The 24,349-nt window shown below is 42.9% G+C and overlaps 1 protein-coding gene across 14 annotated transcripts in view; it reads right to left on the bottom strand.

Moving 5' to 3' along the window:
• Positions 1–17,424: 17,424 nt before the first annotated feature.
• DMD (dystrophin) overlaps positions 17,425–24,349 on the bottom strand; it is a 2,228,404-nt gene continuing 2,221,479 nt past the window's right edge. For 10 of the 14 annotated variants that reach the window (XM_061410475.1, XM_061410467.1, XM_061410468.1 and 7 more), the window contains one exon: positions 17,425–17,540. In XM_061410475.1, coding sequence (XP_061266459.1) covers positions 17,443–17,540 — 98 coding nt within the window. In that variant the 3' untranslated portion in view covers positions 17,425–17,442. The other 4 variants (XM_061410469.1, XM_061410474.1, XM_061410481.1 and 1 more) reach the window with 2 other exon arrangements.

Genomic DNA, 24,349 nt, shown 5'->3' with positions numbered 1-24,349 from the left:
GGATGATTTGGGAGAATGGCATTGAAACATGTATAATATCATATATGAAATGAGTTACCAGTCCAGGTTTGATGCACGATACTGGATGCTTGGGGCTGGTGCACTAGGACGACCCAGAGGGATGGTATGGGGAGGGAGGAGGGAGGAGGGTTCAGGATGGGGAACACATGTATACCTGTGGTGGATTCATTTTGATATATGGCAAAACTAATACAATATTGTAAAGTTAAAAAATAAAATAAAACTAAAAATAATAAATAAAAAGTTAAAAGGTGAGAGAGATCTATTCTATTAAAAGTCATTTGATAACTTACTTTTGGATTTAACAAGATAGAGGTCATGAACAACCATACCAGGAGAGATTTCAGCAGAGTGCTGGGGAAGAGAACATAATAGAGATCTGTTGATGAGAGAGTGGGAGATTAAGGAAGAATCAAGGGACTGCCCTGGTGGTCCAGTGGCTAAGACACCACACTACCAACTCAGGGGGGCCAGGTTGAGCCCTGGTCAAGGAACTACAATCTATAGGGTCACACAGAGTTGGGCACAACTTCAACGACTGAGCACACATGCAGACACACTGGGAACTAGATAGCACACGCTGCAACTGAAGATTTTGCATGCTGCAGGGAAGATGAAACACCCCATGTGCTGCAACTAAGACTCGAAACAGCCCTACAAATTAAAAAAGGAGAAAGGATTAAAAAATAATAAAGCAAAAGAGGAATCCTTCAGGGAATTTTACTTAGCTGAATGGGAATACATGGTTAAGAGAGGGTTGGGGGCTTTCCTCATGGCCTCATGTTCAGGAATCCATCTGCCAATGCAGGGGACATGGGTTCGATTCCTGGTTTGGGAAGGTCCCACATGCCACAGAGCAACTAAGCCCATGCACCACAACTACTGAGCCCACATGCTGCAACTACTGGAAGCACATGTGCCTAGAGCCTGTGCTCCGCAACAAGAGAAGCACAGCCAAAATAAATGAATAAAATCTTTAAAATGAAGATCTTCTCTTCCCTCCATCCCACAGACAATCTAAATAAGTTGGCTGGCAACTGCAATAAATGTCTGGATTGTGTTGGAATCTGGGAATGCCAGTTTAAAAAAAAAATGGGGTTGGGTGTTTTTAATGAGACATCTTAAATATGCGGTAGGCATGTTTCTACGATGATACAACAGAGAGAGAAAAAGGGGTGATACATGAAAAGAGTAAAATGACAGGAGAAAATTACTGAGAGGTACAGGGGGATAACTAGACCACCTGGTCCTGGTGGGGGTTCAGACATTTCGTCTGTGGTACAGGAAGAACACATGAGCAGCGCCACAGAGCTGACAAGTGGTGGAGAGATAGGGCCATTTTCTTCATTTGGTTTCTCATTCTTCAGTGTAATTCAAACTGGGAGCTCCAGCTGAGAGTGAGGAGGCAGCAGGGCTGTTGAACAGTTGAGGAGAAAGAAGAAGGTATTTTTAATTATCTCAGAAAAAGAGGGAGTGAATTAAGTACTGGAGGCAATGGAATGGCCCAGCAATGCTCAGAGTCCACTTCAGATTTTTTTTTTAATCATAAATAAAGGAGCAACTCGGCAGAACTTCCACACCCAGGAAGGATAACTGGGTAATTCGGTCTAATGCTCCAGACAGAAAAGCTGGACAAAAGATTTTTTAAGACTTCTGAAAAGCAACAAGTAGGTAACAAAAAAGTGAAGAGAGACTGGTTGGAGAGGAAATTTGGAAAGGCAACAACGGTATCGCGGTTGCTCTGGTTCTCGGGGGCCATGGGTGATCCTGACTGGGCAGCTGAGATGCCGAGTTCTGCTTTGACAGATTCTCAGGGCTTGGGAGATGAAAGTCAGTGTCCATGGCCTGTCCAGCGTGAGGACCCTAGGAAACTACTCTGCTGCTGCTGCTGCTAAGTTGCTTCAGTTGTGTCCGACTCTGTGCGACCCCATAGACGGCAGCCCACCAGGCTCCCCCGTCCCTGGGATTCTCCAGGCAAGAACACTGGAGTGGGTTGCCATTTCCTTCTCCAATGCATGAAAGTGAAAAGTGAAAGTGAAGTCGCTCAGTTGTGCTCAACTCTCAGCGACCCCACGGACTGCAGCCTACTAGGCTCCTCCGTCCATGGGATTTTCCAGGCAAGAGTACTGGAGTGGGGTGCCATTGCCTTCTCCAGGGAAACTACTCTAGGAGTCAGAAAAAGTCAGAAGCAAACCTCCCATGAACTTGCAGCCCAGATTCAAGTCATCCCTGAGGACCAGATTTCTGCCCTAAAACTAGATGTAGTGATCTGAATCGCTAGTGTCCCCATGCCCCTGGTAGTAGCAGAGAAAAGTCTCTGTGAGGAAAACATTATGTTTTCAAATACAATCTGAAGTATACAATCAGGTCCTCCATCATGTCACTGTCATTGACATCTCCAACAATCTCTTCTCAGCGTTTCCCTTTCCACAACCTGTCCCTAATACGCATCCAGCCTTCAAAGGACCCTTGCAGTTTCTGTTCTGCTTAACATGTTTCCTAGCTTTCCACTTTTCCTTATGTCCTATTCTTTGTCTAGAATTCCCTTCCCAGCACTTTTTTAAATGGAGGTATCATGGACATTATAACAGTATATTTGTTCCAGGTTGACAACATGATGATTTGATATCTGTAGCTATTATGACATGATCACCAGAATAAGTCTAGTTAACATCCATCACCATATTTCGTCACAAAAGTTGTTTTCTTGTCATGAGAACCTTTAAGATCTACCCTCTTAGCAGCTTTCAAATCTTCATTGCAGTATTAGTCACTATGTGCTTTCTGGGTGGCTCAGGCAGTGAGGAATCTGTCTGCAATGCAGGAGACGCAGGTTCAATCCCTGGGTCACGAAGATCTCTTGGAGAATGGAAGGGAAATCCACTCCACTATTCTTGCCTGGAAAACCTCATGGACACAGGAGCCTGGCGGGCTATAGTCCATGGGGTCACAAAGAATCAGACATGATTGAGAGACTAACACACACGTTAGTAACTATAGTTAACCACACTGTACATCTCCAGGACTTAATTATTTTGTAACAGGAACTTTGTACCTGTTTGAACACCTCCACATACCACTTTTTTTTTTTTGAAACAGTGACTTAAACAAGATATAAAGCTGTTTCTTTTTCAAATAGTCCAAGGGCAGCAAGTCTGGGGCTTCCAAAGATACAACTTCCACCTCTTGATCAAAGGCAGCATCTCCAGCTCTTTCACCTGTCAGGCAGCCACCTTTCCCACCATTTCTGCCCAAGAAAGCCAAGTTCCTTCACCGAGTCTGCCTACTCTGTTAACTTGGGCTGGCCCCGAGGTCAGAATTAATCTGTTCCATCCCTGTTTCTTTATTCATTTGTCATTTGATTCCAGCATCCTTTAGTTGCATGTGGGCTCGCTCTCTGTTATTTTGTGAGTCCAGGAAGGGCAGACATGTCTCGTCCATCTCTGCATTCTCTGCGTCATCAGCCTTGCTCCCTGTGCTGAGTGGGTGCTCATAAATGGTCAGTGACTTGAACTGTGACAGCTAGGGGAAAAATGCCTCAACTGAGGTTAAAAGTGAAAGATTTTCTCTTCCGGTTTCTGGGTCTAATCAAATCAGGCTCCCTGGTTTTATCCAACTTTGAAAAACTTACTTTCAAGGTCAGGAATGAGGGAATATTCTGCCAGTTTTATTTTATGAGCAGACACAAAGATTAGGCTTGCTTTTTCCTTTTTACTTACTTCTAACACTGAGCTGATTGATGGAAGGCAGAGGAAAGTAATAAACCTTTATTCACAGGACTACAAAACCCTCTCTGGCTGCTGCCTCCTTCCCTCTGTGGAAATAGATGGGGCCCCTGCTATTATGAAATACACAGCGGAAGGGTGCTTTTCCAGTAATCCCTCTGGTACTCATCTACATCTTGACTACTTCTTGATAAAGATATCACCCTCTGGATAGAACTTGTCTGCAAGATAAGCAGCCCACATATACTTTGAACTGTTTGGTCTCTTAAAGAGAACAGCAGCCTATAATGAAAAGCAGACTATTCCTTTCAGAGCAATGATTTTCCAGCCTTCGCGACAATGCATACTAGGTCAGACCGAGTAGAAATTTCAGAAATAAATTCATCATGATAGTCCATGCCACTCTACTCTCTTGTTCTTTATCTCGGCCAGTAATAATTGGGTGGGGACCAGCTGATGAAGAGTGAAGCCAGGGTAAAGCACAACACTGGTAAGCCAGGTGACTCTCTGTCCAGCCTGACGCTGCAGTAAGAGCTTCGTTGTCCAACTACACCACTCTTGCTGTGGTAAGCTTTTGCTGCAGACCAAGCCCTCCTAGAAGTGAGTGACTTAAAGCCACAAACGGGTATAGGGATTTCCTTGGTGGTCCAGTGGCTACGATTGCACTCCCAATGCAGGGGACCTAGGTTCGATCCCTGGTCAGGGAACTGTTCATGGATCCCGCAGGTGGCAACTAAGAGTTCAAATGCCACAAAGATCCCAAGTGCCACAGCAAAGACCCAGCACAGCCAAATAAATCAATTAAAAAAAAATAGGTATACCTTCTGACTCTTCTGAAATCTGGCAGGGTAGTTCTTTTTGCCTGGGCTACTGCTCTGACCTAGATTGAGCTCGCACCGTGTCTGGGGCCAGCTGGTGGCTCAGCAGGGCATGGATGGGCTCGGATGGCCTCATGCATGTTTCCTGAAACTGGCTCAGTGTCAGCCTGGACTGATGCGGGTGCCTCTCATCATCCAGTAGGGGCTAGCTCTGGCTCATCCTCATGATGGTCTCAGGGGTCCAAATGCAGTGAGAAGACAAGTTCAAGCGCTTGGGCTTTGGAGCCTCTGCTTGGGTCAGGTGGCTGGGTCACAAAGACAGCCCACATATAGGTAGGTTTCATAGCTCAGTCATGTCCGACTCTTTGTAAGACCCTATGGACTGTAGCCCACCAGGCTCCTCTGTTAATGGGATTCTCCAGACAAGAATAGTGGAGTGGAAGGCTGCAATATAAAGACCACCTCTGTGTGGAAAAATCTGCCCAGCCACACTGAACAGGGGCACATATGCAGGGATGGGAAAAATCTGTGGCTGTTTTTGACTGATTTCACACACAGGCCCTAGCCTCCACCACCTTGTCGCATCTGAATTATTTCCCCTTGGTCACTCTCCCAGAAGGTAACAGCAGAAAAACAAGCTACTGAAAAAAGAAAGTGGTACCGCCTGCCTTTCGTGGAGCCCTTGCATGTTGTTGCCTTACTAGGGCTGCTGCATGCTGCCTGGGAAGACAGTCAAAGCAGATCCCCGGAGAGAAGAGATGGCGCACGTCTGGGTGTAAAACCTCCGTCCATGTCTACTCAGCTGGGAGAAGGATTGGGGAAGCCAGGGGGCCCATTTCCTGAGGAGTGGATGGCTGAGGGGGTGAGAAAGGAGACACAGAAGACCTCAATTGGAGGCGGCAGGCCATGGCTGCTCCTTCCCTCCTTCCATCAGCTCATGGGTGTCAGGGTCACCCCAAAGCCACACCTCCTGGAAACGTGTACAGTGTGGTTTAAAAAGATGATTGCACATAAAAATTTCATTTTAAAAAGAGTTATCAGGGGCTTCCCTGGTGGCTCAGTGGTAAAGAATCCGCCTGCCAATGCAGGAGACACAGATTCGATCCTTGATCCGAGAGAATCCCACATGCCGCAAAGCAACTAAATCCATGCACCACAACTACCGAGCCCATGTGCACTAGAGCCTCTGCTCCGCAACAAGAGAAGCCACCGCAGTGAGAAACTCGCATACTGCAGCTAGAGAGTAGCCCCTGCTTGTCGCAACTAGAGAAAGCCTGTGCAGTAACAAAGACCCAGAACAGCAGGAAAAAAATCAAAATCAATAAAAAATTTTTAATTAAACAAAAGAGTGGTTTTAACAGTTTACATTTAACATTGTATTTGGAGGTCATTTTTCAGCATATAGAATTGTGAGAACATGAATAGTAGGTAGAAGAGCTGGCCCTTTACCCCTAGTCACTTATTGTTAACATCTTGCCTCATTTGCTTTATCATTGTACTCTAATCTCCCCCATATATATATATACACACTCTCTTTCCATTACTCTCATTTTATACACACACACACACACACACACACACACACACACACACTGACTCTCTCCTATTACTCTCAAGTGATTATACATACACACATTGAATCATATGAAACTGAATTGCCTACATTGTGGTTCTGTACCCTAAGTACTTCAGTATGTATTTTCTAAGTCTATCTTCTCAAATATCCTTTAAAATTCCAAGAACAAACACTGAAGAAGGGTCCCAGTGGCCAGTCGAAGGGAGCCCGGAGCAGGGCACCACAGTGCTCAGCTGGGAAAAGCCCTCTCCCATATGCTCTCCCTTCTCCTCTGAGGCCACAACACCCCCCTCCCCTTCTAGAAGGGCAACACAGCAGGAGGAGACACAACAGAAAGAGACAGGGAGGGATGGGCCATTCAGCCTCAAGAGAAGTGAGGAAGGGGTGAAACATTCATGACGGCTTCTGGGAAATCAAACAATCCTGGACGGGGGGAGAACACTCAGAGTTGTGCTTTATTTCAAACACCAGTGGGAACGAAGCAAAGCATCATGCTGAAAAGGAGCTCATGGGGCTATGAGAAGACTGGACAGACGCCCCCAAGGACATGGACTTGCAAAGAAGCCTTGGGAAGCCTTAAGAACCAGGAGCGTCTCAGGAGTAGGCACTGAAAATATTTTTTTTTTTTCCCTTCTGAAAATGTTCTAGTAACACTTCCCTCCTTTTGAATGAACCGGCCTTATGATGTGAGAAGCAGCGCCCTGCAGCTCGGAGGGTCTCGGCTGTGGCGTGCTGGCCTCTAGTGGCCAGGAAGGAACCTCCCGCTCTGGCTCTGCCTGGCTGTACTGTGACTTCGGTGAGGAGGGGGAATGGGGACTGAGGTTTGTGATGAATGTCTTAGTGACTAACCATGTGGAGGGCTCCTTGGGAACACTGGAGACTATTGGCCTCTCTACACAATCCACCATTTACCTGGATAAGAAACTTTCCTTGGCCCAGAACACATTATGGAGGCAGCCTTTAGGGCCAGATGTGAACTCCTTGTTTCCAAGATGTAGACAATATTCTAAAGATGTGTGCATTATTCGCTCAGTTGTGTCCAACTCTTTGCAACCCCATGGACTGTACCCTGCCAGGCTTCTCTGTTCACGGGATTCTCCAGGCAAGAATCCTGGATTGGGTAGCCATTCCCTTCTCCAGGGGATCTTCCCAATTCAGGGATCAAACCTGGGTCTCCTGCACTGCAGGCGGATTCTTTACCATCTGAGCTATCAGGGAAGATAACACTTTCTAGTTTCTCTGATGAAAGGTACACGAGATGGCAGGCAAGATGTGCTTGGAGCAGACCCCCGTGAACATGTCAGAAGGAAAACCAAGTGAAAATAATGTAAACCAAACAAGTCTGTAAACTCTGTGCATACATTATTTCTGGAAAAAATAATCAGTGATCATGTGGCCTCTGTAATAGTTTCTTTGACAAGATGTGCAACTTCTCCAAGCTTCAGCTGGCCCATCCAGGGTAACAGTACATCCTGCATGTATGTGTGACCGAAATCACATGAGTCAAAAGGTGAAGGGCTTACTTTACCTTTCACTGTGCCACACTGACACTTGTTAAAGATTTAGCAATTTAGCTATTTTTATTATTATTTTACTGTTTTATGTTGATTATTCTTTAAGAGATACAGTCCCATCTTCAGCTTTATGACACACCAGGAGAATCCTTCCCTAAATTGAAACTCTACTTCCCAGCTGGGGCTTCCCTTGTGGCTCAGCTGGTAAAGAATCCACCTCAATGCTGGGTTTGATCCCTGGGTTGGGAAGGTCCCCTGGAGAAGGGAAAGGCTACCCATTCCAGTATTCTGGCCTGGAGAATTCCATGGACTATCATCCATGGGGTTGCAAAGAGTCCGACACGACTGAGTGACTTCACTTTCACTTGCATGCATTGGAGAAGGAAATGGCAACCCACTCCAGTATTCTTGCCTGGAGAGTCCCAGGGACAGGGGAGCCTGGTGGGCTGCCGTCTATGGGGTCGCACAGAGTTGGACACGACTGAAGCGACTTAGCAGCAGCAGCAGTCCCAGGTGGTGCAGTAGTAAATAACCTGCCTGCCAATGCAAGAGACAAGGGTTGGATTCGCGGGTCGGAAAGATCCCCTGGAGAAGGGAATGGTAACCCACTCCAATATTCTTGCCTGGAGAATTCCGTGGACAGAGGAGCCTGGTGGGCTACAGTCCATGGGGTTGCAAAGAGTCAGATATGACTGAGGGACTGAACAACAGGAAGTTTCTGGTGTACAGCAAAGTGACTCAGTAATACAAACATATATATATATATATATATATATATATATATTTACTTTTAAGATTGGGCAGCAGGAAGGAAGGGGCAGGGATGTTCTAGTTTTTTGGGGGTTTTTTTTTTGGCCATGCTGTGCGGCAAGCCTGATCCCAGTTCCACCAGGGATGGAGCCCGTGCCTGGGCAGTGGAAGCGGGGCGTCTGAACCACTGGTCCGCCAGGAAAGTCCCAGGGACATTCTAGATCAACGTTTAGGACTCAGCTCTAAAGACTGTGAGACTTGGAACTCCCAGGTCTATTCTAAAATCTCAAATGCAGCACTAGAACTACAAACTGTTTACTCAACACAGAAGCCTCCTGAGGAGTACGGAGAAGGAGAGCTGTGGGGGAGGTAAACACAAGGGGAGGTGGAATTTACCTGGAGATGAATTTGCTCCCGGGTTGAGTGGCCTGACTGGCGTGGGGGACGAGGAGCTGAGAGACTGACGGGTGATGTCTCAACGCACCTCAGAAACTGGAAAGAGCGCGAGAGGTGAGCCAAACGAGCCAGCGTCCCGGCGGCGCCTCTGACGACGCAGGAAGTGGGCGTCTGCGTTTGCACGTGTGCGTGCCCACGTGCGTGCGCGCATGATGCCAAGGATTGGCTACACCTGGAACCGTGGCATGACTCCCTTGTGATCGGCTCAGCTTGGCGGACTTCAGAAAGCAAGGGAGCAGTCATTTCAGCCACAAGGGGTTGCTGCCCAGAACAAAAAAACCCCAAACACTCAAGGCTCAATTATGGAACCAACACTCCTCACCTTTTTGTGCACTTTTGTGAAGCTTTGGATACCTACCTATTATAGTACTTGTGTCCTTGAACTTTGGATTTGTGTCTGCAGAATGGTAAACGTGTTTCTAGATGCTGGTTATGACAGCTCTTGCCTCCTGTTTTAACCAGAATTGGGGGATGTTGGGGCCCCTCCTCCATTTCTATGGTCAATAGAGTGTAGATTCTATGGTACCCAGAGCCACGGGTTGAAGAGAAAACTTTAAATTCAATCTGCTTGGTTTTTTTTTTTTTTTTTTTTCTGGCCGAGCCTCACTGGTATGTAGGATCTCAGTTCTGGGATCAGGAACTGAACCCACGAACCCTGCAGTACAAGCTCAGAGTCTTAACCACTGAACTGCCTAGGAAGTCCCCAGTCTCCTGTTTTCCAGATGAATTAAACTGAGGCCCGAAATTGTTACAAAGCTAACTTGAGTGTGCTTTAAGCTTCCCAGGTGGCGCTAGTGGTAAAGAATCCACCTGCCAATGCAGGAGACACAGGAGACTTGGGTTCCATCCCTGGGTCAGGAAGATCCCCTGGAATAGGAAATAGCAATCCACTCCAGTATTCTTGCCTGGAGAATCCCATGGACAGAGGAGTCTGGAGGGCTACAGTCCATAGGGTTGCAGAGTCAGACATGACTTAAGTGACTTTGCATGCATGTGTGCTGTGCAATGTCGTGCTTATAGTTCTGCCTCTCCAGGCAGGAAAGAATCCCTGTTGAGCATGGTCTAAAGGGCCCTTTGTAGGGACTTTCCCTGGCAGTCCAGTGGCTAAGACTCCATGCTTCCAATGCAGGAGGGGTAGGATTGATCCCTGGTTAGGGAACTAAGATCCCACACGGGAAGGCAAAGAAAAAAAGAGAGAGAGAGAGAGAGAACGCCCCCTGTAGGGTTGCACCAACCCCTGGTTGTAAGAAGCTTTGGTGCCACATAGGATTGTTATACTCCTCGTCATTGCAGGTGACCCCCTTGGGAGGCAGCAATGATGGGGATCAGCCAATTAGCTGAAAGGAGGTGGATTGACAATGCAGTCATTCGGAAAACCATTTAATTTCACTTGCTGCCAACTTCTGATAAGAAGCATATACACAATCACCTAAGACAGGAGTGCTGCTTAATATTTTTTCCAAGTGTTTAAATATTACCACTTAGTGGAGATTACCTCTTTGCATATGTGTAAGAAAACAAATAAAATGAAATGGATTACTGGGTTATTAAGCCACATTTTGTTATAAGGGATGTAAATAAATTTCATATTTTAGTCTGCCAATTATGTTACTTCTCTCCAGCTTCTGAATATAATTAAAACTGTAATGTGTCTGTGATCAAAGTTTATATTAATATTTAGATTATTAAAGTACAGAGAGAAAATGATTTTCCACAAAAGACGTTTTTACTTAGTAAATTAAATAATTCCCATTTTACACTAGGAGAGGAAAAAAGGAGAAAATAACTTGGAGATTTCTAACATGAGCAACTCGGAGGATGAATTCACATAATTAGAAATACATTAATAGTTGTGGGGGATTATTTGCAAAAAGAACTGCAGTAATTTCCTCTCTCTCTTCATGTCCTTGAGCATTTCCCTTCCACTCCTGGCTTGCCCGTGTGACTCGCTTTGGTTAATGGAACCACAGCAAGTGTAACATAAGCAAAGACTTGCAAAGTGTGCATTGGTCTTGGAAGCTCTATAATCACAAGATGTGAATGAGCCCAGGCTAACCTGCTGGATGATGTGGGACACATGGCCAAGTCATCTTCTTCCTTACCCGCCATAGAGTCAACAATCAGACATGTGAATGAGGCCATCGGGACAAGCCAAGCTCCACCAAGCTTACCCAGACCAGATGAACAGCCTGCCAAATAGTAAGCAAGTATAAATATTTATCCTTTTTAAAATTATCTTTTAAGTAACTATGTTTGTGGTGATTTGATTTGTAGCAGAAGTGAAATGTGATCAAAGGTATCATCTTTAAATACTGTGTTTTTAGAGAAGAAAATTAATAGCTCTGTTCCACTCCCATTACAATTTACTGAAAGAGTGGCATACATGCATTGTCTCTACTTCCTTTGTCCTAAATATCTTTAAACTCCAATTGGATTTCTACCTGCTCCAGCTCCTGAACCTGCTTCTAGAATGCCAAACTCTCCTAGCCTCCCACTCTTGTGCCTTCCAGTCTCCTTTCTGACTCTGCTACTCCTTCCCAGTTTCTAAAAGATTGAGCTTCTGGGTCTTCTTGTCTATTTTACATGATTTCTCTGCATAATTCATCCTGTTCCATGGCTTTCAATGCCACTTGTACATTCATGGCTCCCATATTTACATCTCCAACCCTGCCCTCCCTTCTGAATGCCAGATTCCAATATCCAGCTACCTCCCAGACATCTTCATATGGATATCAAACTCAGTGTGTTTGAAAATAGGACTCCTGATACCCCACCCTAGACTTCTTTTCCCATGGCTTTCCAATATTAATATATCAGTTACAGGCATCTCCAGCCATCCAGTTGGCCAGACAATAGGATAAAATTTGTCCTCAACTTTCCCCTTTCTCTCTCCCTTTAAGTACAATCTATTAGCAAATTGTGTTAGTTCAATGCCCCAAATACATGTGCATCCTCTTCTCTCAACCTCCTAATATATTAGTTTGAAACACTGTCAATTGTTTTCTAAGCTAGTACAGTTTACTTTAAAATGGGCCCTGTTTCTACCCTTGCTCTGCCATAGTTTATTCTCTAGACAGCAGCCAAAATGATCATTTTAAAACATTCAGCACAAATGAGATCATACCATTACCTTGCTTAAATCCTTCAGTGACTTTAGATTGCACCACAAATAAAGGACAAACTCTTTACTGTCTAATCAAGCCTCTGCCCTCCTCTCTGTGGCAGACTCTTCGACTGGAATGTGGAATTTCATGAACATGGTTTTGATTATTTGTTTGTTGGCAATAATCAATTCAGTAAGTATTAAATAAGTGATTGGACAGTCATAAAATGAATAAATGGCTATGTTGGCACTTGTGTTCTAAACATTATAATTTCCTTTGGTATTTTAATGTGTCAAAAATATATGAAATGCATATGCCTTAACAATTAGTAAACATCAGGACTGCCATCCTTGAAACTTCGTGGTGATCATCATATGTAAGCTGATCAGTAGATACATACACGGAATTTAGTTCCCTAATCTTAATAGGAGTAATGAAATCCTGGAGTGATAAATATTAGTGAAATGTTCCTTATTTCATTTTTCTTTTTGTTGACCATGTGGTATGCAGGATCTTGGTTCCCTGACCAAGGCTCACACCAAGGCTCCAATTTGATTTATTGCAAAATGGAAAGTTACAGAAGAGCTAAAAATGTGTTGTGAATATATATAAAGCAAACACATGTGTGTGTGTACACACACAGAGAAGTTAAGCCTAAAGTTACTGTACATAGTCTTTATGTGATTATGAGAAATTCATCTCTATATGAAAGCCACTCTGGAACATCTCCACACTTCACACACTCACAGAATATTGCTTGTTACTGCACCTCTGGCTTGTTGCCGCTCTTGTGTTGTCAGGTAAGTCCAGGAGATCACCACACCTGGCAGCTCAAGGAGCAGTGGGGGATGTATTTATGGTTCCTACTCTAGTGGCTTTGCTACTGTGGGGTAGAATGTGATTCATGTCCTTCCTGCACTTCATGTGAAGGCAGAGTCTTTGTGAGTGTGCCAGCGCTTGCCTTTGTCCTCATTCTTCTGGTAGAGCATTACAGTATCGGGAAGTCCCACCGCAGCTCCACAAAACACATCCATTAATCTTGGTGCTTCCCCCCAAACACACATTGTGCTTGCTGATGCACAAGCTGTGCCAGCTTGATCCATTTTGATTCTTAACTGAAATAATTCCCTCCCTTCCAGCCTCTGCCAACTGTGGAAAGGAGAGCCAAGTGCCCTCCTCAGAGTCAGCCCCTCACAGTTGTCTCAGACAGGTTCAAGTGCTGGAGTCCTCAGGTACCTAGTTGAATGCCATCAAAACAGCCAGACTGGGTGTTTCAAATAGAAGCAGGTTTGGGGAATGGCAGGGGGGGATACATGATTTATTTAAACAGGTTGAAAATTAGCCCTGGTATGTGTGGATTTCAAGGGAAGTCTTGCCATGTAGTAGTCACTTAGGTTGGCATCATCACCCTAGCCTCAAAAACGTGGGGATTCATTTCAGAATTGCCACACCCATTCAACACCATTCTTAACCAGCTTGACCATTGCTGGTTATTTTCCAAATCTCTAGAATAGGCTGTGGGCTCTCCTGGTAGCTCAGAATACCCGCTCCAGTATTCTTGGGCTTCCCTGGTGGCTCAGACGGTAAAGAATTTGCCTGCAATGCAGAAGACCTGGGTTCAGTCCCTGGGTTGGGAAGATCCCCAACTCAGAGGAAGGCATGGAAACCCACTCCAGTATTCCTGCCTGGAGAATCCCCATGGACAGAGGAGCCTGGTGGGCTGTAGTCTATGGGGTCGCAAAGAGTCGGTCATGACGGCTTGACTAAGCACAGCACAGAATAGGCTGTACCTATTGGACTTGGGTCATTTCTTTGGACTTCCCAGCATCTGAACACTGTTGGGGAAGTCCTCTCCATGAATCTGGGTGGGAGGCAAAGATAGGCTCTTGCTAGAGGACTTGACCTTGCTAATCCTTTCTAAGCCTGCTCTGCAGCTGGGACAGAGGCAGATCAGGACAGGGGTGAGGGGGGTACCCTCTAGTGGTGGTCAGGACTATGTAGGAGAGGGGCGTACTCCCCAGACCAGTTCTGAGACATCATTTTGGGCATGACTTCTGTTGCTCAGACATCTCCTTAGGTCTGATACCATTTATAGTAATAGAAGTGGTAAGCAACGTGTCTATGGCACACTGGTTAATTCATACACTTGTCATTACTAAAACACAAAACAAAACAAACACTATAACCATTGCTGCATAAAAATTACCTCCCAAGCTACAAATGCTTACCACCTTTGATCCAGAAAGCTCACTTCTAGGAATGTGTCCTGCGGATATATTTTCGCACAAGTGAAAAGATGAAACGAGAGACGTGTAGTGTTGTCTGTTAGAGCAAAAGCGGAAAACCACCACCCACATGTCCCACCAAAGGGGACCACTTAAGTAATATCCCACAAATACCCACTGGACTATGAGACATCTATAAAAAAAGTATGAAAAAAAGTGAAAGTGAAGTTGTGTCCAACTCTTTGCGGACTGTAGCCCGCTAGGCTCCTCCACCCATGGGATTTTCCAGGCAAGAATACTGGAGTGGGTTGCCATTTCCTTCTCCAGGGGATCTTCCCAACTCAGGGATCGAATTCAGGTCTCTCACATTGTGGGCAGACTCTCTACCGTCTGAGACAGCAGGGAATCCCTGGTTTCCTGGATTTTTTTCCTGAAAAAAGTATGAGGAAAGCATTTTATATGTTGAAACAAAAAGATCTATTTCAATATACTTAAGAATGGATTACTTGAGCCCATTCTTAAGTTTAAAAAATCAAGATGTATTAATGAGTGCATAGAATGCTAGGTTCTAAAAAGTAGGAACCTATGTTTGTAATTGCTCATATACTACTGACACTTTGGGATACACAAGAAATTATTGATATTTATTCAGAGGGCAGTGAGGATGAAGTGGGAATAAGGTAGTGAGGGTCTTTTCACTGGCTGTGTAGATTTTTCATTTTTTGACAATATGAAAGTATTACCTATATAAAAGTGACTAAATTAAAATAAAAACAATGCAGTTGATACTTTTTTTGTAACATAACTGCGTGCTTTATTGAGAATACACAGTAAAGCAGTAATATAATACAATAGTAAGGCATATATTTGGTGAAGTCTGATATGTTGTGAAAATGCAGTAAAACTGAAGTTTTAAAAAAATAATTAGTAAATGTTACAGTGTTGGTGTTAAAACACAATATATTACGATACACAAGTAAGAACCCAGTACCTGAAAACAATGACATAACATGCCATGTGATGTTTATGTTTCAGTTACATTATGACTTACAGTTTACTACTTGGTGGTTATAAGGAACATGAAATAATGTCCAAATTAATGCATAAAATGTAGCAATAAAGCTCTCAGTTTTTATTCAAATATTTTGAGACTCACTCCAGAACTAATGTCTAAAAGATAAAATAAAACAAAAAAGATTAAAACAAAATCAAGCATTCTATTTACCTCTGATTTTAGAATGAAACTTAAACTTCTTAGTAGGAAGTAAAGTAACTCCTTGTTTTAAATCACGGTTAAAAAAAAAAAAGAAAAGAAAAAGCCCAAAATCTCAGGTAAAGAAAAAGTCCAGCGTCACATAAAGGAAAAAAAAAAAAAAAAGCCAAGACTAAAATCAAATCTTCATGTCATTTGTTACCTTAGAGCTTTGGGTTTTCTTTTGGAAATTATAAAGGAAAAAGAAAATGGAGGAAAATGTTCACACAATGGACAGGTGGTGAAGCTGTGAAATCAGGTGTGCACAATTATTAGGAACACCCCAAAACCAAAGTGAGGTAGAAATAGCATGAGAAGCCATGTTGGATGTTAATTATCATTAGTAAAATAAGGAACAAAACCCACTCTCCAAAAGTTAATTACACTTGATGTAAGAGGTAACAGATTTGCAAAATGATAGATCACAGGGTGATTTCTATTGAATGGATGATAAAGAAGAGTGAAAGACTAATAAGACAAAATGAAAGAGTAAAGCTTTTTTCCTATCAGTTAGTCCTCTTGCCTGTACTCCTCCTTTCGAACGATTTCTGTTTACTTATATATATTTAACCTGCCTAAGCCACCAAAAAGGGGTTTGGAGTACCTCTTGGAACGTTTGAATCCATTTACATTCCCACTCAACAAACCTGCCTGGAGTTACTTACAGAGAAAAATGCCGAACAGGGACGCAGGGTCCTGGGCGTCTGGGTGGATTTTTAAGTGTCATAATGTGATGGGGCAACTGTCTTCCACATTTTCACAAGGGTTATTTTAAATTATGTCTTGTGGCATTTACAAACTCATTGAAATGGGGAAAAAAACTTACAAAACTGGAAAACCAAGACACCCACTACTGTTTGACTGTGAGAAAAGAACTGCGCTGTAATTATAAAGCTCTCTCTGTAAGGTTATGAACAGTTATCCAATCCTTTACATGAAGAGTGGTCTGCTCTCTCTGAGGGAATCTACAGCCCTCCTGCCTGGGAGTTAAAAATGCCTTCAGATGCTCTTTCATCAAAGCATCACTAACTCTAAACCGTGGCATTGTCAGCAGCAGGAAGCTGAATGAATCAACCAGTGGATTACTCTGACATAAGTCCTGTGTATTCATTCATATGTCCCTTAAAAAATTCAATACTCTAGTTGTCAGTGGAAAGTTCAAAATGAGAAACATCTGGAACCCTAGACCATGTTTTAGTGTGGTAGTTTCCTTCTGGCTTCAGGCTCCAGGGAGGATTCATTCTAGACCAAGCAGGTGAGCCTGGGTGATGAGAAGCAATTTCTTTCCATTAGGAAGTGGCAAGAACATTTGAACGAGAAATTTTAAATGTCTCTTGAAATTTATATTTACCTGTATACCTACAGTGCTTACATACCGATAGACATATAGATGTGTAAAACGAAAACCCATGGCCAGTCCCACTCAGTCAACAATTCCTAACAGAGCTATGTGAAGTAGTCATTTGGTGGTCTTAGAGGAAGTCCTATCTTTAATATGCAAGAAAAGAAAAAAAATCCATGAATTTCATATGGATACCACGCTAAAAGGATGCAAAACAATGCGCTGCCTCAGTTTGTGTTTGTGTGTGTGTGTGTGTGTATGTGTGTGTGTGTGTGTGTGTAGGTATGTGTTTGTTTTTAGGGGTTTTTATAAACAACTTTTTTTTTATAAAGCACACATTAGTTTACAATCTTTCTTTATAACTGTTATAAAGTTTTAAACAACCCAAAATGCGTTCCATATAAAGAAATGGCAAGTTATTTAGCTATCAAGATTTTACATGTAGTTTTCTTATAACTTTTTGTACAATTGCATAGACGTGTAAAACCTGCCATTGTTAACAAAACAATAACAGACTTAGAAACTACTGAAATCTACAGTATAGTACCACTACCCTTCACAAAAATATAGATTTTTTTTCTTGTAAACTCTTACTGTCTAATCCTCTTGGTTGTATGAATATTATAAAAACCATGCGGGAATCAGGAGTTGTAAAACATTTATTCTGCCCCTTCTTCATCTGTCATAACTGAAACTAAGGACTCCATCGCTCTGCCCAAATCATCTGCCAAGTGGAAAAGGCTTCCTACATTGTGTCCTGGAAAACAAAGAGAGAGAGAGACTTGATGCAAGGTGCAGAGATCATCACCCCAACTCTTTGCTGCTGTGGAAATCATCCCCCGTTTCTAGGTGAAGACAACACAGACGCTGCATCGAGGGGGATACACAACAGGGCTTGGTTTTTCACCAGTGTTCCAGGAAGAAGCAAAGCCTTGTTAATGAAGCCATTCCACATTGTTAGTATCAGCCTCCTATCAGGGATCAGACTCTTAGCATCATAGAAATGGCAAAAGTCCAAGATTATACTCCTCTTCCCTGTAGATATATATCAGGATTCCATGGAGAAGAGCAAGATTCCTGTTGTAAGAGGAATAATTCATGGTGGCATGTATCTTTTCCACCTTGTTGTAGGAGAATATTTACTATGTACTTGTATTTAAAAGAAAATTTGTTTTTACTATCAAACAACCACCACCATAACTATCACCACTACCATCACCACCACCACCACTCTACCATAGCCATGATGTGAAGTCTTCATCTCAAGGCTGTTACAAGCTGTTGGCTCACATCTAAGGCTATGGTGGAGGTGACTGTTTTCTCTATGTTCTTACTTGAATTGAAAGATAAACAATTGACCTTTTTATGTACTACTAACATTTGAATTAGAAAGCTTCAGGAAAAAAAATCACTTTTGGCTCCAAATTATTTGAGAGCCTAATTAGAATATGACCCACATGTGTAGCATGCCTTTGTATATCCTGTGAATCCATTTTTGATCTCCTCCTAAATGAGGGTTAAAGAATAGCCTTTTAATAATAATACGACATGACCTAGTATTAATTCCCCAGCATGGAGCATAAAGGCAGCCCAATGTCTCTTGGTACTTTGTGGTGAAATTCAGATCTAGAGTAAGATAATTTGAGACATACTTTATGACTTGCCTTTTCATGTATGTCCCATATTTTTATACGGCTAATTTTAATTCTTGGACATTATTAAATCATTCTACTATTCAAGTACTGCCTTTGAAAGGAAAAATGCTTTACTAGGCTATTACTACCTTGCCATGTATCAACTTTACAGATTCCCATAATAATTGTTAAAATCCCTATAAAAATTAAAGATAGACTAGGGCAGGCATTCTAGTCTTAATATTTATTTCAAGAGACATATCATTTTTAAATATACGAGAGGATCTGAAGAGGATTCATAGGCTGGCACTTAAACAGCCATGGCACCAGATCAAGTTAAGACTTATTAAAAGTTTAAGGCAGTGCAGCCATTTATATTAGGGTGACCAAGTTTGTAAATCTCTTTGAGCTTTATTAGGGCAGAAATTTTCAGTGAGGACTAATTGTGCTGTAAAAAAATTTACTCTGGATTTTGGGTTTTCTAAACCATAAAAACCACACAAAGACATAGTGAGTCCTTTGCTGCTCCTCAAAGCACAGATATCAACCTGATGCCAGCAGGTTAGAGAACTTCTCTTGTGTCTCTCTGGGAAAGCTGTACAATTATTCATGTGTGGTTGAAAATAGATGGACTAACTGCAAATTTTAAATTGCTTACAATCTTAACAACAGTCACTGAAACCACTAAAAGCAAAAACCCAACATTCTTACAACCTGACACCTAAATATAATTCCAACCATTTCTCATGACCCACAGCTGCCTATAGTATAGTCTACCTGGTGGCTAGAAACATGTATTATGAAACAGGCCAGAAATCACTCCCCCGCCCATCAGCTGATTAACAATGATTACAAAGGGCCTATTTTAGACTGTGTACCAGGAGATGTAGAATGCGGTTCAAAAGATAATCAAAACAAAGAAATGCATTTATAGATTAGGTAGCCAGGTGGTACTTTTCCTACTCAAAATGGTGTTCAGTTACTACACGGAAGAAAAAGTCTTGAGTCTCTTAAGAGGCCTAAGTTCTAGGGGTATCTGCTGTTTACAAAGTTACCAGGTCAAGCAGAGGGTCATGGTTCTTAATATACCACCACACACATGCCCACAAAATGTTAGGTGGCCGTTAACCTATCCAGATGGTTAAATGTTCACAAATGACCTCATGGCTGTCCAAAAAAATGAAAGTATCTATATGATGCCCTTCATGACTGTGTTTACCTATACTCATTTCACCAGAAAAACAATTCTACAGTTTTCCATGGAGGTTTTCCTTCGAGCAAAAAAAAAAAAACCAATTCTCTTGCTCAAAATATTGCCCCGAAGAAATCATACACCTGAACCTGCTGGAGGCATAAAACCACACACAAGTAGGGACACAGAAAGTAAAGGTTTGTATCCTGCGTCTATTATCCATGTGTGGAAGGCAGCAGACTAGTGAGAGCCTTCATTTCACCTGACAGATTGTTCTAAAGCCAAAATGAAAATCTCGTAACTAGGAGCACTAGAGGCCCTGAAAAACAGGCAGGATTCAGACATCTGCGATGAGCTTCAGGCACAAGTAGACCGAAAAATCTGTCTATAGCAAGTATTCATTTCATCCATTCTTAAGCAAGGACTGTTGACGAGAATGGCACCGTGCATTTAACATTAGGCTAGCTACATGTTTTTCCGAGTCGGCGTGAACTGTGACACATTGAGTTGCACGCGCCACCTCTGCCTCAGGGAGCTGTCTGCTGCGGTGATTGGAACTGAGAATTTCTGGCAGAGCCCCAAGACCTCAAGAGCAATCTGGCACTCTGTTTTTTAAAAAACACCATTCCCAAAGAAATGGTGAGCATTCAACTCGCCAAAGGAACAGCCAGAATACCGTGGTGAAATGTGCTTATCTTCTCTCCTAGAATGTAATCTTGGAAGAAAATATCTGGTCTACTGTACATTTGGGGGTTATTTTCATAACAATAAAAAACATCACTATTATTTTGATTCCCTGACTTCCTGGAAACTTGTCTGACTGTAATACACCTCAGGTAGTAAAGTTTCCACATGCCTGTGGGATTTCAATCGCATGTGCTGGTCTTTTCTAAAAGTCATTCATAAGAGACATATGTTCAGGGTGGTTAAAAAAAAACAGTGCAACTTTTTACCACAAGTTAGAATAAATTTTAAGGGGAACTTACCATCAGAGTGAACCCAAGAAGTCTCACATTAGAAGGCAAACCGTCAGGAGCATTCAATACTTCACAGATTCAGGTTTCCTGTTTCTCCTCCCAGCCCACCACTCCCCTCCCTCGGACCCACAAGCCTTGGAAGGGAGTACAGGTGGAGACACACTGGAGGGTCATTCAGTCGATTAGACCTGCATGGCATGGTTTGGCAGAATTTCCAGTGTGACTCCTTACATTTAAATGAATCAGTGGCTACTCTTGTCCATGCTCTTGCTAAGGATTCAGAACCCTCTCCTAAGGACTCCCCACCCATCCAGCCTGTCTCCCACCAGAGTATACGCTATTGCCACCCATGGGAGAACATTCCTTCTCGCTTCCTTCATACTCAACTCTTGGTAAGCACGATCTTGTTTCATTTGGGCTGTCACTCAATATGTCATTTCGTGAGGTAATTCAGTGTTTAGATAATATTCCAGGTAGTATGCAGAAAGAAGTGGCTTTTACTATTAAACCCCAAACCACATTCAGTGATAACACTGTACCCTACCTATAAAAGGCATTAAAAAAGTCCCTCTAGATTCCAAAATTCACTTTTTATTCCTGACTGGGTGTGGGTCTATTTGGCTCCAGATGCCAAGTTAAAAACAAACAAACAAACTCCTCTAATGGGCAAGTTGAGATGTCATATGCTTTTCACACATTGTTTTCTAAGTGGCAGTAAAGCACATAGTTAAGAGCGTGGCTCTGGACCCAGACTGCCTGGATTCAAATCCTGGCTCTGTCACCTTGGACACCCTGCTTACCCGCTTATTGACTCAGTTTCCTTATCTTTAAAACAGGGTTGATATGAGTACCTACCTCAGAGGCTTGTTGTGAAGATTACATAATGAAAAAGATGGCAAGTGCTTAGAAAAGTCCTTGGGAAACAGTAAGTGCTCAAAAAAAAAAAAAAATGTTAGCTAAAGTGGGAAAGAGAGAGTGTAGGAACCAGGAAAAAGAAAATGAAAACAAAATGAAGTCATCCCAGAAGAATAAAAACCAAGGGCACTGGCAGAAAACACTAGGGTCTTGGAAGTGGAAGGAAGCTTTATGACTCATCGACTATGTGCGAGGCTAAATGTATTGTGAAGATTTTGTTTGTGTTGCAAATGGCAACAGATGATGAACTTCAGGATCCCAACTTAGGGACTTTGAAGGGTTGCCCTTTAAGAGAGTCCTGTTCCCCCAACCCCTGGTCCTGTTGTCATGGTGATGACAATGGCTATGAACATTTGAGGCATGTTCCTCATGAGCTGCAAGTGGAGAGGTGACTACCATCCTTACATGATGACACGTGTAATACACACATGCGCGTGCACGCACACAATTCTTACACAGACGCCAAACATAGAAAGCGGGATGAGACAGACAGAAGCCATGGCTGTGAGCCTGAATCTCACTAACCTCTCTCATTGGCTTCCCAGGGGTATTTCTTCCTTTAATAATAGAGAGAGGAAGAGGCAGAGATATCAGAAAGGAAAAAAAAAACATGCATAAATATACAGTTTCATACCAATTTGCTTCTTTTACCAAACAAATGTTGAGATGACAATTCATTTATCCCCTTCTGGAAAAAAAAAAAAAAACAGAAACAAAAAACCCAAAAGACACATCCAGTCAAATAACCTTTACATACACTTAAAATCGGTGTAAACAGATAACATGATCCAGGAGACATCACTCAGAAGATCCATAGAGCTCATGTGTTTAAGTGGATGAAAGTGGCAGGGAAACCTGACAAGCTGAAGATTGTTTTCAAGGGCAACTGTAGAATCTCAAGTTTACTGGCCAAAAATCTCAGAATCTCTTCATTGTCCACTTGACAAGCAACACCCAAATCATACACGGCAGTTGGTTTGGAGTGCCAAAAATCTGCACTGCGAAAGCAAGGTGGAACACTGCTTTTTAGAGCCTAGACCCCATCCTCTCGGGAGAACTTGTTCTGTCTGATAGGAGCTCAGCATGTCTGTGACGGGACTGGGGGCATTGGAGAAAACGGAAACAAAGCAGGGAGGAGTTAAGTCCCGCTATGGGCAAGCCACGGAGCACAATTCAGCAATGAACCTTCACCTTCCACCTCGTGATTCAGCAGATTCCGGGAGCCTGAAGGGTCAGCCACAGACCCCCCTGGCCTTGTTGGTGTTCTAGAATCCTATGTCTGTACATGCGGTTATGTGTTTTCAAAAAGCAGGCTGTGCTGAGAAAGTTTTGCTATGCTAGTATTTATAACTGGACAGAAAATGAGGGACTGCTGATCATACCTGGCACGTCTCGGGCACATAATCTCCTTTTTATCTCCAGGGTACCCCAAAGTGAAGTACTGGTTGTTAAACTTTGGCTTTAATAGTGAGATATTTCCTAAAACAATCTTCTCTGGAGTCCAGTATGTAGAGCGAGATATAAGCAGAGCAGAGCCCCTTCCCCCAACAAACCATGGTCAGTGCGCAAGCCATGGCTCCAAAAGGACCTACGAACCCAGGATTCCTTGTCGAGAGCAAAGAGGTCTGGAGCTACTCATCCAGAAGAAAGCTTTCAAAACTCAAGCCTAGGGTTGAACTTCTAGCATACAGGTAAAGGTTTTCTAAGTATGACCTTCTCTTGCTTCCCCCTTCCTTCCAATTTTCCTGATTCAGCCCTTTCTTGGGGATACAAAAATGGCAGGCATGGTGATGTAATAAACATGGTCAAGGTATTCACGATGCTCTTCAAACCAGAAAAGAGAGAGAGACAAAAAAGTACTGGCTTAGCAGTTGTGGGCATTTCCAGTGGTAGGACCATAGCAGACAATGGGAAAAAGGAAAAGGGGAGAACAGCATCATCTTTGAGGGCCCAAACCCAGCGTGAATAAATCATCTATTCTCCTTGACACCACTGGCAAAATGAAAAAGAAATCTTTTACTTCATGGTTATCCTGTCTGGTGGTAGAATTAACTCTCTTCCCCTATAAGACTATATGAGCTCCTTGAAGGTGGGTCCACATGTTGCTCACCTACCTCTCTATCCCTGATACCTCTACTGTACCTTGACACCGTGGGTATTTGGTAACTGCCAGGTGAACTAAGGTAGGAAGGTCACCACACTAGGTCATGGCCAAGAGTCCTTTGATGTTTTTGGATACTTGGCCTTGCTTGCTATCCTTTAGCTTGGATGCCAAGGGCTGCTAACTGGTTCTGGCTTGTAACTTGGGTCTATTTTTCTATTTTTTAAATTTAAGTATAGTTGATTTACAATGTTGTGTTAGTTTCATGTATATAGTAAAGTGATTCATATATATATATGAATACGTATGTATGTATGTTGTGGTGGTTGTTTAGTCACTAAGTTGTGTCTGACTCTTTGCGACCCCATGCACTGTAACCTGCCAGGCTCCTCTGTCCATGGGATTTCCCAGGCAAGAATACCGGGGTGGGCTGCCATTTCCTTCTCCAGGGGATCTTCCCGACCCAAGGATGGAACACACGTCTCCTTTGTCTCCTGCACTGCAGGTGGATTCTTTACTACTGAGCCCCCTGGGAAGCTATATATGTGTGTGTATGTAGTATGTATGTGTGTCACACACACACACACACACACACACACACATATATATATAGTTATTTATTCTTTTTTTGGGGGTAAGTTTTTTTTAAGAATTTTTTGATGTGGACCATTTTTAAAGTTTTTATGGAATTTGTTACAATATTGCTTCTTTTTTTTTTTTTTTTAGGTCTTCAACATACACATTTAT

This window comes from Bos javanicus, chromosome X (genome assembly GCF_032452875.1).
Source record: "Bos javanicus breed banteng chromosome X, ARS-OSU_banteng_1.0, whole genome shotgun sequence".
NCBI lineage: Eukaryota > Metazoa > Chordata > Mammalia > Artiodactyla > Bovidae > Bos > Bos javanicus.
Note: the sequence above shows the minus strand (reverse complement) of the source record. Positions and strands in the feature narration are given on the sequence as shown.